The sequence below is a fragment of the Borostomias antarcticus genome, assembly GCF_949987555.1.
Source record: "Borostomias antarcticus genome assembly, chromosome: 32".
NCBI classification, from domain to species: domain Eukaryota; kingdom Metazoa; phylum Chordata; class Actinopteri; order Stomiiformes; family Stomiidae; genus Borostomias; species Borostomias antarcticus.
In genome coordinates, this window is record NC_140265.1 from 5121908 (window position 1) to 5139556 (window position 17649).

Genomic DNA, 17649 nt, shown 5'->3' on the forward strand with positions numbered 1-17649 from the left:
CTCCTCTCCGCTCCTCCTAAGCGTCCGGCTCCGACATGAGAGGGAGTGGGAAGGCCCGCCCCCCCGCCACGCCCGCGGGGGTCCCCTCCGGAGCACCCTACCTCCTCCTGCTCCTCCTCTCCTCCCTCTCGGCGCCCTGCGCGTCCATCCAGGCGGAGTCCGAGGAGAGCCACAGCGCGTTCACCTGCGAGCCCATCGGCCTGCGGATGTGCCAGGGCCTGTCCTACAACACCACCTTCATGCCCAACCTGCTCAACCACTACGACCAGCAGACCGCCGCGCTCGCCATGGAGGTATCGCACCCCCCCTTGTGTGTGTGTGTGTGTTTATGTATGAGTGAGTGTGTTCAAGGATACAAGAACCATGTATAATGAAATACTGTGGTGTGTGTGCGCTTGTGTGTGTGTCTATAATAGTAACTGAGAAGTTTCTGTAGTTGGAGGGTGGTTCATGTTTGTGCCAAGAGTCAACATTCTATGTAGGGCTGGTTTTAAAAAATCGATTCTGAATCAAATGATTCAGAATCGATTCATGAATCCCAAAATCGATCTTTTATTGAATGAATGAATAAATGAAGGTATGAATAGTTCATTCATTCATTCATTCATTCATTTTTGGAAATCAGTATTGATACCCAGCCCTAGTATTGATGTGTTGCATAACTTGGCAGTCATGTAATTAAGGTTACAGCTAAAAAAAACAGGTTTTAGTAACACTAACCGAATCAATATTGAATCGTGATAATCGATTCTGAACCTTGTGAATCGGAATCGAATCGATTCTTGAAATTCGACTCGATACCCAGCCCTTATTCTATGCATTGAGAGGTTTATCTTTGGACATTGTTCCGTGTACTGTACTTGGAACAATTGGTAGTGTGTCTGCTAGGGAAATGAGGTCATACTCGCAGGCTCGGTGTAGCTGGTGAGACTGACAGTTGATGTTGTGTCTTGGGGCCTACGGCAAACGGACTGGCCCACCGTTTCCCCGAGCGACAACAACAGTAGTTTACATAGAGACGGTTACCAGGCAGTAATACGAGCTGCTTGGCCTGACACACAATCACCCTCTCTCTGCTTACTGCCCCCCCCCTCCCTCTCCGCCTTTCTCCTTTGTCACAGTTTTGAAGATGATGGAGAATACAGTTTCTTAGTAGGGCTGGGTATCGATTTGAATTTCAAGAATCGATTAGATTCCAATTCACAAGGTTCGGAATCGATTATCACGATTCAATTCGATTCGATTCAATATTGATTCGGTTAGTGTTACTAAAACCTGTTTTTTTTAGCTGTAACCTTAATTACATGACTGCCAAGTTATGCAACACATCAATACTAGGGCTGGGTATCGATACTGATTTCCAAAAATGAACGAATGAATGAATGAATGAACTATTCATTCATTCATTAAATAAAAGATCTAGCCGGACTCATAGAGGGGCTCATAGAGGGGCTGTAGAGGGGCTCAGAGGGGCCGTAGCTGGGCTCAGAGAGGGGCCGTAGCTGGGCTCAGAGAGGGGCTCAGAGAGGGGCTCAGAGAGGGGCTCAGAGAGGGGCTCAGAGAGGGGCTCAGAGAGGGGCCGTAGAGGGGCTCAGAGAGGGGCCGTAGAGGGGCTCAGAGAGGGGCTCAGAGAGGGGGCTCAGAGAGGGGCCGTAGAGGGGCTCAGAGAGGGGCCGTAGAGGGGCTCAGAGAGGGGCTCAGAGAGGGGCTCAGAGAGGGGCTCAGAGGGGCTCAGAGAGGGGCCGTAGAGGGGCTCAGAGAGGGGCCGTAGAGGGGCTCAGAGAGGGGCTCAGAGAGGGGCTCAGAGGGGCTCAGAGAGGGGCCGTAGAGGGGCTCAGAGAGGGGCAGTAGAGGGGCTCAGAGAGGGGCTCAGAGAGGGGCCGTAGAGGGGCTCAGAGAGGGGCAGTAGAGGGGCTCAGAGAGGGGCTCAGAGGGGCTCAGAGAGGGGCCGTAGAGGGGCTCAGAGAGGGGCCGTAGAGGGGCTCAGAGAGGGGCCGTAGAGGGGCTCAGAGAGGGGCTCAGAGAGGGGCTCAGAGAGGGGCTCAGAGAGGGGCTCAGAGAGGGGCTCAGAGAGGGGCCGTAGAGGGGCTCAGAGAGGGGCTCAGAGAGGGGCCGTAGAGGGGCTCAGAGAGGGGCCGTAGAGGGGCTCAGAGAGGGGCCGTAGAGGGGCTCAGAGAGGGGCCGTAGAGGGGCTCAGAGAGGGGCTCAGAGAGGGGCCGTAGAGGGGCTCAGAGAGGGGCCGTAGAGGGGCTCAGAGAGGGGCTCAGAGAGGGGCAGTAGAGGGGCAGTAGAGGGGCCGTAGAGGGGCCGTAGAGGGGCCGTAGAGGGGCTCAGAGAGGGGCTCAGAGAGAGGCCGCCCTGCTAGAGAAAAGACATCCCACCCTGCTGCCCAGGAAGGACGCTTCACAAATGCAGTCGAGGCAACAAGAAGAGCTGTAATCTGAAACCAGCCTGCCTTCCGTGTGTGTGTGTGTGCGCGTGCGTGTGTGTGTGATTGTGTGTGTGTATGTGTGTATGTGTGTGGCCAGCCGGCCTCTTGCTTTCTGCTAGTGGAAAGAAATGCTGGGAGGAAATAGAATAATAACCCTCAGGGGATGCGCTGGCTATGTCCCAGCTCCCCTGTGTGTGTGTGTGTCTGTGTGTCTGTGTGTGTGTGTGTGCGTGTGCGTGTGCGTGTGTGTGTGTCTGTTTCTCTGTGTGAGGCCCAGACACACTAATATCCCCTGTCACTGGGTGGTTTATGCGTTACATTTACATTAATACGGTAATTTAACATTCAGGCTACCCCCCCCCCCCCCCCCCCCCCACACACACACACACACACACACACACACATATAAACACAAGCCTGATGTATACAGAGATCCTGCTGCATTGAAGACAACTCAGTTTTCTGATTTTATATAACATGGCATAATGTGTGATTTTATATAACATGGCATAATGTGTGATTCTATATAACATGGCATAATGTGTGATTTTATATAGCGTGCCAGCAATCCGGAAATCCAGAGGCATGATTCAAACACGCAATATTCACTAGTTGTCCAATGAGAAGCTGTAGTTGCAGGCTTGGCTGCATTGAGCTAAACCCAAAATTGTCTTAGTAGTCTTATTAACCAACTTACTTTTGTTTAGTAGACTAATTCCTAGTTATTTAAATGACAAAAATCTGATCAGAAGTGGGCTACGTGCGAAATTAACTGAATAGTAGCAGTGTGTCTACTTCCTCTCACAAAGGACTCTCAAAGCGAGTGATGGGATGAAACCCCAGTCTTGTTTACATATCGAGAAAAGAGCACGACGCGCGTTTCTCCAAGCTCTCCTCTCATTGGCTAATCAACAAATCGTCACGGCAACCGCAATGCCGGCTTTCCCATTTATACCAGCCATTCGGCAATAGTACGACCTCCGTTGCCGGCGTGCAAGGAGCGACAGAATATCCCCCCATTATGTGACAGTGCTTTTTAGACACAATGACGTGGCGTGATTAAGACTCGAGATCCCCGCCATGAAAGTGCTGTATAAAACCGTCTACACACACACACACGGTGTGTGTGTGTGTGTGTGTGTGTTTGTGATATGATGGACAGCAGAGCGGGCGTGGCCAGCTGCCATTCTTCACCAGCGGCGCTAACTAGCAGCTAATCTGCCCTCTCTCTCCCACACAATGGAGGGATTGATTCTGAGAGCGCTGCCATTCTCTCTGCATCCGCCACTGCAGTCAATTAAATCGGAGAGGGAGGGAGGGAGGGAGGGAGGAGAGAGAAAGGGAGGGAGGAGAGGGGAAAGTGCTGTGGAATGAGAGAGTGAAGGTGGGGGCGTTGACAAATGAGCTCTTTAGTTTCTATAGAGAAGCCAATATTGGTTTGTGCTCACTCAACGCCCCCACATCAGAGCGTCGGAGTGTGTGTTAGTCAGGAGGGTGGTCTCTGCTGTCCATCTGCCACACAGAGTTGAGACTCCTAATTATTATTATTTTATAATTTTTGTCACGTTTATTAATATATATTAATATGTATATATATTTTGGTGTTACTCTAACTTCGGCTTGTGTGCAGAGTGAGAATGCGCACGTCTACTGAGAAGGGGTTAATTGATTCGCCTACTACACCATGGGGCATGTTGTATCGTCTCTGATTGTTTTCTTATTGTAGCCTTCATATTCTTGTTATATTGTCAAGAAAGGACGTGTATGCTTTTCAGAGCGAGATAGGAGATGATCTTAACAGATCATACGCTGAGCCAGGGTAATTCACAACTCCCGCGTCTCAAGCCACCAGAACATTCCGGAGTGATAATATAGGCTACATGTCGCCATGACGCGTGGGAGGGGAGCACACAGTTCTGGTGTAATTATGGAGTTAAAGGCATGGCTTATTGAAGCAATAACTCACGGGTTGTGGTATATGGCCAATATACCATGGGTTGTGCCGACCAGCACAACCTGTGCTAGGCTATATTGGCCATATACCACAACTCTCAAGTGAGTCATTGTTTTTATACAACGGTTACATCATTGGAAACATTTATGGGACAAATACTGACTATTTCAGTGTCTTAATATCGATTTTCAAAGCAACGAACATTGAACCCCAGCAACCAGAACTAATACTCCTGACCAGCCTAGCTAGTCGTGAGCGAAGTGTAGCCTACCTTTACTATGCAACTGAGAGTTGCAAAGTTGATGATAAACCAGTGGATGGCTACAGGACGGATAGAACAACTCCAAGGCCAGGTCAACCTCAGCCTAGCCCAGGTCAACCTCAGCCTAGCCCAGGTCAACCTCAGCCTAGCCCAGGTCAACCCCATCCTAGCCCAGGTCAACCCCAGTCTAGCCCAGGCCAACCCCAGTCTAGCCCAGGCCAACCCCAGCCTAGCCCAACCCTGTCTCTATCAGACCTCCATGAGAGGCTGTGTTTGTCTCTGCCACAGCATGAGGTCCAGTCCCTCAAACTCTGCTTAACAAGGACCACCAGTACCCCACAACACTGGGAACCTGTGTGTGTGTGTGTGTGTGTGTGTGTGTGTGTGTGTGTGTGTGTGTGTGTGTGTGTGTGTGTGTGTGTGTGTGTGTGTGTGTGTGTGTGTGTGTGTGTGTGTGTGTGTGTGTGTGTGTGTGTGTGTGTGTGTGTGTGTGTGTGTGTGTGTGTGTGTGTGTGCGCGCGCCCGCGCGTTACTTACTATGCAGATGAATTGGGGTGATTATCCCATTCAGTCAGTCAGAGACATAAAGGGAACCTTAGTCGTCCACAGAGTCATGATTATCTAGAAGTTTCTATAGAGCTGTTCACACCAAACTCACAACCAGCTGACTGACAGACTGACAGACAGACGGACAGACACCTCCAGCAACCATAGCAGACAGACAGACAGACAGACAGACAAACACCTCCAGCAACCATAGCAGACAGACAGACAGACAGACAGACTTAACAGCTCACTAACAAACTGACTAGGTTAACTACTACTAATGCAAAATTGTTTTGATCTTTATTTATCTTGAACAATCAAAACATAAAAACACAAAAAAAAATAAACGTAAAGTTTCTATATACAAGGCTATATTACCTAGTCCCTATAAATTTAAGAATGATAAGTTCGAGAAGGGGCAGAAGGAAGAAAAAGCTTATCTTGTCCTACCCCTCCTTACAATTTAAATCAATCATCAATCAACAACTTGTGAGTGTGTGCGCTCAAACCTAGGAATAAATAGTAAAAATAAATAAACGCTAATAACAAAAATAAATCACACATTCTAAACAAAATCAACTTTCGCACCCCGCGTATATGTTGCTGATGCGTATATGTATATGCTGATAACCTGTCTATTAATGATCTTGATTACTAGTGGTCCAAACCAGGGACAATGCAAGAAAGAGGGATGGGCTGCACTTGAAACAAGCTATCAAACACATTTGGAGAGGATTGAATTGCGTTATTTATTCAGATTTTTTTCCATCTTGGCACTGGTGATTTTCCTTTGGCTCTGGCTAAAATCTCTTTGGGGGGGGGGGGGGGGGGGCGCCAAAAAATCTCTATGCAGGAAAAACCCTGTCTGTGTGAACTATGTCTCTATAGTGATTATAGTGGTCCACTCTGGGTGGAGAGCCCATAGTGCTTAGTGCAGTTCACCCCCTGATAAAAAACATAGCTTATCCTTGTCTTATGTTAAGCCAATCTCTGCCCCCACCACCCCCCCCCCTCTCACACACACACACACACACACACACACACGCACACAAGGCTGTGTTTAAGGCTCAGGAGGCGAGAGTCTGGAGCTTCCGTGTTTCCATAGTGACAGTATAGGAAAGACAACGTTGCGTAGGTCCAAACCTGATTGTTATGGTGCGTTCGTTTGTGGTCGGAGGTGGCAAGTCGCAAGTGGCAAAATACCTACCTCTGACCTGTGTGCATTCGAGCTATAGTGAATGATACGATGATGATATGATATGATATTGACGTCAGCCGGCAACTGGGGGCTGAGAAACATATCTGAATTTGCGACGAGGAACTGCGAGTTCATGCTGCGTTTTATTTCATCATTCCTAGTAGCAAGTTGCAATTTGCCACCTCCGAGTTATAAACGAACGCACCATAAATCCCACGTTTGAAGGTGCGTGTGTCCGTGGCAGCAGAAGTTGTGTGGGTGGTTAGCCGGCAGAGGGGCCACTGCTACCAGCATCTCTCCATCTGCGGGCTCTCACTTTCTTCTCCCTCTCCGCCTCTCCTCCCCACTCCCTCCATCTCTCCCACACACTCACGCTCCGTGGGATTGTGAATGGCTTTGCGTGTACGCCTCGCCCTCTGACCTCTGGGAGAGGACGGGGACCAATCAGAACCCTCTCCTCAGGTTGGCTACTTGCTGAGCATCGTGGGTTGCCTTGGTCGCCGGAGGGGAAATGTACTTACTAGCAGGGGATGAGTGGAGGAGAGAGAGAGAGAGGGAGGAGGGGGAGACTGGAGGACTGTGGGAACACCTCAGATAGAAGAGTGGATGGGAGGATGGAGGGAGGGAAGAAAAGAGAACGAGGGAGGAGGAGGGGAAGTGGTTCATGTAGTGAATGTCAGATCTTGACTGAAGGGTGGATGGTGGGATGAATAAACGGATGACGCCGTGAGAGAGGGAGTGTGGGAGAGGGCTATTCCTTTGTTCCACCTCTTTTCAGCGAGCTGGAGAAAAGAGGGGAAGATTAGAGAGAGAGAACGCTGTGTTTGTTCCTCTCATCCTTTCATGGTCGCCTGTCTCTCTTAGTAACACGGGAGAGGGGAGGCGGAGTCTGTGTGTGACTGACTGACTGACTGTGTGTGTGTGTAAGTGGGTGTGTGTTACTGTGTGTGTTACTGTGTGTGTGTGTGTGTGTGTGTGTGTGTGAGAGAGAGAGAGAAAGACTGACTGTGTGACTGACTGACTGTGTGTGTGTGTGTGTGTGTGTGTGTGTGTGTGTGTTACTGTGTGTGTGAGAGAGAGAGAAAGACTGATTGTGACTGACTGACTGTGTGTGTGTGTTACTGTGTGTGTGTGTTACTGTGTGTGAGAGGGAGACAGACTGACTGTAACTGACTGTGTGTGTGTGTGTGTGTGTGTGTGTGTGTGTGTGTGTGTGTGTGTGTGTGTGTGACTGCCTCGGAGGGGTAAGGATGATGGAGGGACAAATAGAGGGATGTAGAACGGAGGGATGCAGATGGTTGATGATGGAGAGGGAGCTGATGGGAGTCTGACAGTTTTTGGGCTGCAGTGAGAGACTCTTGTGTAACACACACATACACATACACACACACACACACATGTATTGAGAAGGGATGTATTGAGAAGGGATGTATTGAGAAGGGACGTATCGAGAAGGGACGTATCGAGAAGGGACGTATCGAGAAGGGACGTATCGAGAAGGGACGTATCGAGAAGGGACGTATCGAGAAGGGACGTGTCGAGAAGTGATGTATTGAGAAGTGATGTATTGAGAAGGGATGTATTGAGAAGGGACGTATCGAGAAGGGATGTGTTGAGAAGTGATGTATTGAGAAGTGATGTATTGAGAAGGGATGTATTGAGAAGGGATGTGTTGAGAAGGGATGTATTGAGAAGGGATGTATTGAGAAGGGATGTATTGAGAAGGGACGTATTGAGAAGGGATGTATTGAGAAGGGATGTATTGAGAAGGGATGTATTGAGAAGGGATGTATTGAGAAGTGGTGTATTGAGAAGTGATGTATTGAGAAGGGATGTATTGAGAAGGGATGTATTGAGAAGGGACGTATTGAGAAGGGATGTATTGAGAAGGGATGTATTGAGAAGTGGTGTATTGAGAAGGGATGTATTGAGAAGGGATGTATTGAGAAGGGATGTATTGAGAAGGGACGTATAGAGAAGGGATGTATTGAGAAGGGATGTATTGAGAAGTGATGTGTTGAGAAGACGTATTGAGAAGTGATGTATTGAGAAGTGATGTATTGAGAAGTGATGTATTGAGAAGGGACGTATTGAGAAGGGATGTATTGAGAAGGGACGTATAGAGAAGGGACGTATTGAGAAGGGACGTATAGAGAAGGGATGTATTGAGAGGGACGTATTGAGAAGGGATGTATAGAGAAGGGATGTATTGAGAAGGGACGTATAGAGAAGGGACGTATTGAGAAGGGATGTATTGAGAAGGGATGTATTGAGAAGGGATGTATTGAGAAGGGACGTATAGAGAAGGGACGTATAGAGAAGGGACGTATAGAGAAGGGACGTATAGAGAAGGGACGTATTGAGAAGGGACGTATAGAGAAGGGACGTATAGAGAAGGGACGTATTGAGAAGGGACGTATTGAGAAGGGATGTATTGAGAAGGGATGTATTGAGAAGGGACGTATTGAGAAGGGACGTATTGAGAAGGGACGTATAGAGAAGGGACGTATAGAGAAGGGACGTATAGAGAAGGGACGTATTGAGAAGGGACGTATAGAGAAGGGACGTATAGAGAAGGGACGTATAGAGAAGGGACGTATAGAGAAGGGACGTATAGAGAAGGGACGTATTGAGAAGGGACGTATTGAGAAGGGATGTATTGAGAAGGGATGTATTGAGAAGGGACGTATTGAGAAGGGACGTATAGAGAAGGGACGTATAGAGAAGGGATGTATTGAGAAGGGATGTATTGAGAAGGGATGTATTGAGAAGGGATGTATTGAGAAGGGATGTATTGAGAAGGGATGTATTGAGAAGGGATGTATTGAGAAGTGATGTATTCAGAAGGGATGTATTGAGAAGGGATGTATTGAGAAGGGATGTATTGAGAAGGGATGTATTGAGAAGGGATGTATTCAGAAGGGATGTATTCAGAAGGGATGTATTGAGAAGGGACGTATAGAGAAGGGATGTATTGAGAAGGGACGTATAGAGAAGGGACGTATAGAGAAGGGACGTATTGAGAAGGGACGTATTGAGAAGGGACGTATTGAGCACCAATCCCTGGTCAGATCCTCGTCTGAGCCTACATCATTAACACTGAATAGCTGCATGTCCGTCCACTGTGTAGAGTCAATCACAGATGTGTGAGTTGTCACAGAGAGAGCGTGAGAGACTGTGTGTGTGTGTGCGTGTGTGTGTCATGTCAGGTTCTCACATTCTCCAGACTGCTTTTGACTTCCTAATCCTCCCCTCCTCTTTTCCATCCCTCGCTCCCTCCCTCTCTTCTCACCTCTTCTCCTTCCCTCCATTAGAAGCTGGAGACAGGGTTTCTGTGGAGCTGACAACCTGGCTTTTCTACCGTCTCCCTAAGCTCCACCCCCTCACCACACACACACACACACACACACACACACACACACTTCAGCCCCACCCTACTTGTTATTCTCACCTGACCAAGAAAGACACAGACAGGCTGGAAGAGGGGAACAGAGAGAGCAGGAAATTATTTATTTCTTCCACAGAAGAGGCCCCCCTCTCTCTCTCTCTCTCTCTCTCTCTCTCTCTCTCTCCTCCATTCAGTCTGTGTACAGCAGCCAGAGCTCCTGAGAGAGAGATGGAGGGAGAGAAGGGAAGGAGAGAAGGGAAGGAGAGGAACTTAATCCCTCCATTGAAGAGGAGGAACAGTTGGGGTCTTTTTTCTCTTCCGTCTCTGCCAGAAAACCAGCCACATTTCACACCTCCCACTCGCTCACACACACACACACACACACACACACACACACACACACACAGCTCTCCTCCCACTCAGATGTCTGCCCAAAACAACACCAGCAGACAGGCTCATCTGCCATGGAAAATTGGTCTGCGTTCTCTCATCTTTGTTTAGAACAATCAGGAAAAAACATTGTATAGAGGGGCACGTTTTACCATGAAACTAACACACATTGACTAGAGGGGCACGTTCTACCATGAAACTAACACACATTGACTAGAGGGACACGTTCTACCATGAAACTAACACACATTGACTAGAGGGGCACGTTTTACCATGAAACTAACACACATTGACTAGAGGGGCACGTTCTACCATGAAACTAACACACATTGACTAGAGGGACACGTTCTACCATGAAACTAACACACATTGACTAGAGGGACACGTTCTACCATGAAACTAACACACATTGACTAGAGGGTCACGTTTTACCATGAAACTAACACACATTGACTAGAGGGACACGTTTTACCATGACACTAACACACATTGACTAGAGGGACACGTTCTACCATGAAACTAACACACATTGACTAGAGGGGCACGTTCTACCATGAAACTAACACACATTGACTAGAGGGGCACGTTTTACCATGAAACTAACACACATTGACTAGAGGGGCACGTTTTACCATGAAACTAACACACATTGACTAGAGGGACACGTTCTACCATGAAACTAACACACATTGACTAGAGGGACACGTTCTACCATGAAACTAACATTACATTACAGTCATTTAGCAGACGCTTTTATCCAAAGCGACTAACAATAATTGCATTTTGCATGTAACACACATTGAGTGAAGTTATGACAGTGGTTGGCTTTAGCCCGACAGATTAGTGTGTTGTAGATTATGCTCTAGTCTCTTGTTTAGAAGGGAGATGCACTTGTGAGTTCTGGTGAGGAGTAGTGCACTGACTGACTGCCTACGTTAAATGTATTTTAAGTCACTTTGGATAAAAGTGTCACAGCTAAATGGTGAATTGACTTCACTTGTAGTGCTTTTATCCAAATCGCTTTACAATGAAGGCCTCTCATTCACCCATTCACACACGTGTTCACACACCCGTGGCAGCAGCTGCCATGCAAGGCGCTAGCCTGCTCATTGGGAGCAATTTGGGGTTCAGTGTCTCGCCCGAGGAAACTTCGACATGTCGTCAGGAGGAGCCGGGATTCGAACCGTCGACCCCACGCTCTACCTCCTGAGCTACAGCCGCCCCTGTAGTGGTTAAATATTAGGGATGTGCACGTTTTTCAAAGTTATTAATTAATCAGTGGGTGGTATGGACGATTGATTTTTGCTGACATTTGAAAGATTTGATTCCAATATTTTAAAAGATGTGTTTCTTTGAATGAAAAAAAAGTAAAAAAAACACAACACAATTCCATTGTTTTTGAGGGTAATTTATCCACAATTCCATTCCCCATTTAGCACTACAGACCTGACGATGCCTGACATTAGTTCCGTTCAATTTAAATAATTTTTTATGTTTGTGTTTATTTGAAAGAGGAAAACAATTATGATCACAATTTGATGAAAATCGATTAATGACGAAAATTTGACTTTGACCGCCATGAAGGATAAATCAGTTAAACTGAACTGGTTTTCCATGTCGCTAGTGTGGTTTTTGAGCCCTGGTTTGGGCCCCTGGTTCATCTGGGCATGGTTGTACCTCTGAAACATTTTTGTCAGGGTCTCTCTTTCCTTCCTCATCCCTCCCTCTCTGAGAAGGTCTCTCTTTCCTTCCTCATCCCTCCCTCCCTCTCTGAGAAGGTCTCTCTTTCCTTCCTCATCCCTCCCTCCCTCTCTGAGAAGCAGAGGAGAAGTCGTTCTGTCGTCCCCCTGGCTGGCTTCTTTCCAGAGGTCTTTGTCCCTCTGAAGTGCTCTTGGACCGTGACACAACGCAGATGAAAACCCAAGTTGACATGAATAGAGGCTTGATTTGCTATTCTCTCCTTCCTCGCCCTCCAACCTTTTTTAATAACACCCCTCCCACTCACACACACGCACGCACACACACACACACCCTCTCTCTCTCACACACACACACACACACACACACACACTCACTCACTTACCCCCCCCCCCCCCCCCAGCCACTTAATATCAATATTCTCTGTGTGGAGCAAAGCGAACTGGATGGAGAAGGGACACACACACACACACATACACACACACACACACACACACACACATACATAGATGTAGGAGGAATACATTCACATAGAGAGAGATGAAGAGCACACACGCAGAGGGAAAGAGTGGCTGCGCTCATAGAGGAGAGAAGTTGGAGAACACACACACACACTCACACACACATACACACACACACACACACACAGAGAGCAGGAACATCAGAGGACAGTGGTGCAGAAACAGGCCACTGAGCTGGACAGTGGAACCCGGTCATGTGGAAACTACACTAAGCTGGATACTGCTGCGTTAAGTGTTCCTCCAGGCTCCTGGTAGAGTGTGTGTGTGTGTGTGTGTGTGTGTGTGTGCGTGTGCGTTTGTGAGAGGAGTAGATGTTTGATCTTTGATCTCTTCTCAAAGTAAGCCAAAGCCGTACAAACACACACACACACATAGTGATGTGTTAGCGTACGTAGCCGTACAAACACACACAGTGATGCGTTAGCGTACGTAGCCGTACAAACACAGTGATGCGTTAGCGTACGTAGCCGTACAAACACAGTGATGCGTTAGCGTACGTAGCCGTACAAACACAGTGATGCGTTAGCGTACGTAGCCGTACAAACACAGTGATGCGTTAGCGTACGTAGCCGTACAAACACAGTGATGCGTTAGCGTACGTAGCCGTACAAACACAGCGATGCGTTAGCGTACGTAGCCGTACAAACACACACAGTGATGCGTTAGCGTACGTAGCCGTACAAACACACATAGTGATGCGTTAGCGTACGTAGCCGTACAAACACACATAGTGATGCGTTAGCGTACGTAGCCGTACAAACACACAGTGATGCGTTAGCGTACGTAGCCGTACAAACACACACAGTGATGCGTTAGCGCACGTAGCCGTACAAACACACACAGTGATGCATTAGCGCACGTAGCCGTACAAACACACACAGTGATGCATTAGCGTACGTAGCCGTACAAACACACACAGTGATGCGTTAGCGTACGTAGCCGTACAAACACACACAGTGATGCGTTAGCGTACGTAGCCGTACAAACACACACAGTGATGCGTTAGCGTACGTAGCCGTACAAACACACACAGTGATGCGTTAGCGTACGTAGCCGTACAAACACACACAGTGATGCGTTAGCGTACGTAGCCGAGGCTCACAGCCTCAAACTCTCACTCCCCTCGTCTTCAGAGACGGTGCGTGTGATGCTCAGCTGGGAGCTGCAGCCCGTACAGTCAAGCTCACACGCTCTACTTCTCTCTCTGTCTTCTGAACACACACACACACACACTAGTATTACTGCACACATACAGTATAGTGTGTGTGTGTGTGTGTGTGTGTGTTGGGGTGCTCTACTCTTTAAAACCATGTCGGGGGGAACCCACGCGTCAGTGCACCCATTTGCGGGTGGGCCGTTTATTTGAGGCGCAGATCTGGAATACACCAATCGAGAGCGATCAAAACAAACTGGGCCGGGGTAGAGGGGATGAGGAGCAGGGTGCACCCTGGGTAGTGAGGCTGCCCAGGCTCTTAAGTGCCGTGTTTGTCTCCTTCCATTACCATCAGACGGAGCTCTGCTCGTCTCTGTGTAGCTCGCCTGAACCACTGTCATTGTACAGCCTAACACACACACACACACACACACACACACAACCACATTCATTGTATAGTTTTGACATGCCACAGTCTTAACACACACACACATACACATGGCTCACTCTCTCACACACACACACACCCACTCTCTCACACACACACACACACACATGCACAACCACTCTCAGTACCAGAACCAGTCTGAAGCGCCAGGCTGTTCAAGGCCCAGAATGCCCTCTGGTGCACTCTCAGACCAGAACAGGACGTGACATCACAGACCAGACCTCATATCCTCATCTGGTCCCTCATGTAAGACTTTAAACACACTTTTGTTGATTTAGAAAGAGAGGGGAGGGGGGGGGGCTTACATAGCAGAGAAAGAGAGAGATGGGCGGAAGGAGAGACGCGGGATAGAGAGAGGGGATGGGGGGTCTTTTGTGCGTCTCCTAATGTCCCCTCAGGACTGCACACGGTCTCTGTAGAATAAGACACCAAGTATGTCCATAGGATGTCCTCTCTCCTATGATGCTTTTTTAGCCTCTCTTTCTCTGAAATGTAATTTAATGTAATGTATTGCTTTATAAATGTTCTTAGCCGGTAGACAAACATACTCCTGGAGCTCGATCGCCTTGTTGAGAGGGGTCAGGGATTTTTTTTTTACAGCTCACTTATCTGGCCCCCTGGGTGATTACTGTTTTTTTGCTTCCCTCTGGAATATGTAGGGGTGGGTCGTATGCCCACTTCCCTTGTTCTCTGTAAAGCGCATTGTGTTCCCTCTGGGTATGAAATGCGCTCTACAAATAAAGCTTTGATTGATTGATTGATTGAGGTGGAAATGGTGGCACTCCTAGGAAAACATAAGTGCAAGACTTTTGGCTCAGAGTCATATTTTTCGTTGGGCTGTTGTCAGACTAACGCGTTTCAGCATGTGTCTTTGTCAGAGCATCATCCAAGTATGAAGTACCGACTCTTTTATACTGCTCACAGTCATCCACCCCACCAGGGTGAGGGGAGGTACTAGCATAGAACACATTCAATAGACAGTAACTTTATACAAACATATCAAAACACTTGGTGGAAAATAGCAATGAAGTTACATTACATCGTCGTCTCAGCATAGATGATGGCATTGAAATCATCAGTAAATACAAACAACAGCTCAAGTAGGCTATATGAATTATCAAGGGACCATACTATACCGTTTATCTACCTTGAATGTATATAACAAGTAGGTTTAGGCCTGTTGTAACATGTCAGAAGTATGAGTACATAAGAAAAGGAAAAGAGAAAAAGATCTAGACAGAGCAAACGGAACAAGACGAAGAATACACCCTAGTCTCTATTTACACACACACACACACACACACACACGTCCGTATCTGATGCTTCCTAAAGTGTAATCCAGGAAATCCCCTGCCTGTCTGTAGGTGATATCCGTTTATCTGGCCTTCTTTGGGAATCAGATCCGCCTGTGATGTGCGTGTTGGAGAGAGAGCCTTGAGGTTCCCGTGGAACGCTTCATATCTAATCCCCCTTTCACAGAATCACTGATGTGTGTGTGCGTGTGTGTGTGGTGTGCGTGTGTTGCAGTCAGCCATCTGCCTTTGTGATAAGTGTTGAGTCATCCCAACCTTCATCTTTTCACCAGAGGAGAACTTCCTGTGTCTATCCTGAGGGCCCTAATGTAAATTATGTTTGACTTATAGACTCGCTGAGTCATACCGTCATTGTGCATGTGAACTCTATAGATGGTGTTCTGTTCTCTATAGATGGTGTTCTGTACTCTATAGATGGTGTTCTGTTCTCTATAGATGGTGTTCTGTTCTCTATAGATGGTGTTCTGTTCTCTATAGATGGTGTTCTGTTCTCTATAGATGGTGTTCTGTACTCTATAGATGGTGTTCTGTTCTCTATAGATGGTGTTCTGTTCTCTATAGATGGTGTTCTGTTCTCTATAGATGGTGTTCTGTTCTCTATAGATGGTGTTCTGTTCTCTATAGATGGTGTTCTGTTCTCTATAGATGGTGTTCTGTTCTCTATAGATGGTGTTCTGTTCTCTATAGATGGTGTTCTGTTCTCTATAGATGGTGTTCTGTTCTCTATAGATGGTGTTCTGTACTCTATAGATGGTGTACTGTTCTCTATAGATGGTGTTCTGTACTCTATAGATGGTGTTCTGTTCTCTATAGATGGTGTTCTGTTCTCTATAGATGGTGTTCTGTTCTCTATAGATGGTGTTCTGTTCTCTATAGATGGTGTACTGTTCTCTATAGATAGTGTACTGTTCTCTATAGATGGTGTTCTGTTCTCTATAGATGGTGTTCTGTTCTCAATAGATGGTGTACTGTTCTCTATAGATGGTGTTCTGTTCTCTATAGATGGTGTTCTGTTCTCTATAGATGGTGTTCTGTTCTCTATAGATGGTGTTCTGTTCTCTATAGATGGTGTTCTGTACTCTATAGATGTTCTGTTCTCTATAGATGGTGTTCTGTTCTCTATAGATGGTGTACTGTTCTCTATAGATGGTGTTCTGTTCTCTATAGATGGTGTTCTGTTCTCTATAGATAGTGTTCTGTTCTCTATAGATGGTGTTCTGTTCTCTATAGATGGTGTTCTGTTCTCTATAGATGGTGTTCTGTTCTCTATAGATGGTGTTCTGTTCTCTATAGATGGTGTTCTGTTCTCTATAGATGGTGTTCTGTTCTCTATAGATGGTGTTCTGTTCTCTATAGATAGTGTTCTGTTCTCTATAGATGGTGTTCTGTTCTCTATAGATGGTGTTCTGTTCTCTATAGATGGTGTTCTGTTCTCTATAGATGGTGTTCTGTTCTCTATAGATGGTGTTCTGTTCTCTATAGATGGTGTTCTGTTCTCTATAGATAGTGTACTGTTCTCTATAGATGGTGTTCTGTTCTCTATAGATGGTGTTCTGTACTCTATAGATGTTCTGTTCTCTATAGATGGTGTTCTGTTCTCTATAGATGGTGTGTTCTGTTCTCTATAGATGGTGTTCTGTTCTCTATAGATGGTGTTCTGTTCTCTATAGATGGTGTTCTGTTCTCTATAGATGGTGTTCTGTTCTCTATAGATGGTGTTCTGTTCTCTATAGATGGTGTTCTGTTCTCTATAGATAGTGTTCTGTTCTCTATAGATGGTGTTCTGTTCTCTATAGATGGTGTTCTGTTCTCTATAGATGGTGTTCTGTTCTCTATAGATGGTGTTCTGTTCTCTATAGATGGTGTTCTGTTCTCTATAGATGGTGTTCTGTTCTCTATAGATGGTGTTCTGTTCTCTATAGATGGTGTTCTGTTCTCTATAGATGGTGTTCTGTTCTCTATAGATGGTGTTCTGTACTCTATAGATGGTGTTCTGTACTCTATAGATGGTGTTCTGTTCTCTATAGATGGTGTACTGTTCTCTATAGATGGTGTACTGTAGACCCAAGGTCTCTCTCCCTTTTTCTCCTCTCGTTCACGTCTGTTTAATAGCTCAATATGAACCTCTAGATGTGCCATTAGCGACCGTTTGGTGATGAGAGAATTTGTGTGTGTGTGTGTGTGTGTGTGCGTGAGACAGACTTAATCTACACAACGTCAAGCAGCTTCCCCTGTAGGAAACATCATCCGTGACACCTAACACCCCCCCTGTCATCTCCTGTCACCCCCTGTCACCCCAGCCCTTCCACCCCATGGTGAACCTGCGTTGCTCCGAGGACCTGCGGAT

At 46.9% G+C, this 17649-nt stretch overlaps 1 protein-coding gene across 1 annotated transcript in view; it reads left to right on the forward strand.

Annotated features, from left to right (window-relative positions):
• The window catches only part of LOC311327371 (frizzled-3-like), a gene marked incomplete at its 3' end in the record, with an annotated part of 39567 nt that overhangs the window by 2477 nt on the left and 19441 nt on the right, over positions 1-17649 (forward strand). The window contains exon 2 of the mRNA XM_084460411.1: positions 1-293. This exon is cut by the window's left edge and continues 332 nt beyond it. Coding sequence (XP_084316537.1) covers positions 36-293 — 258 coding nt within the window. The 5' untranslated portion in view covers positions 1-35. The remainder of the gene's footprint in view (positions 294-17649) is intronic.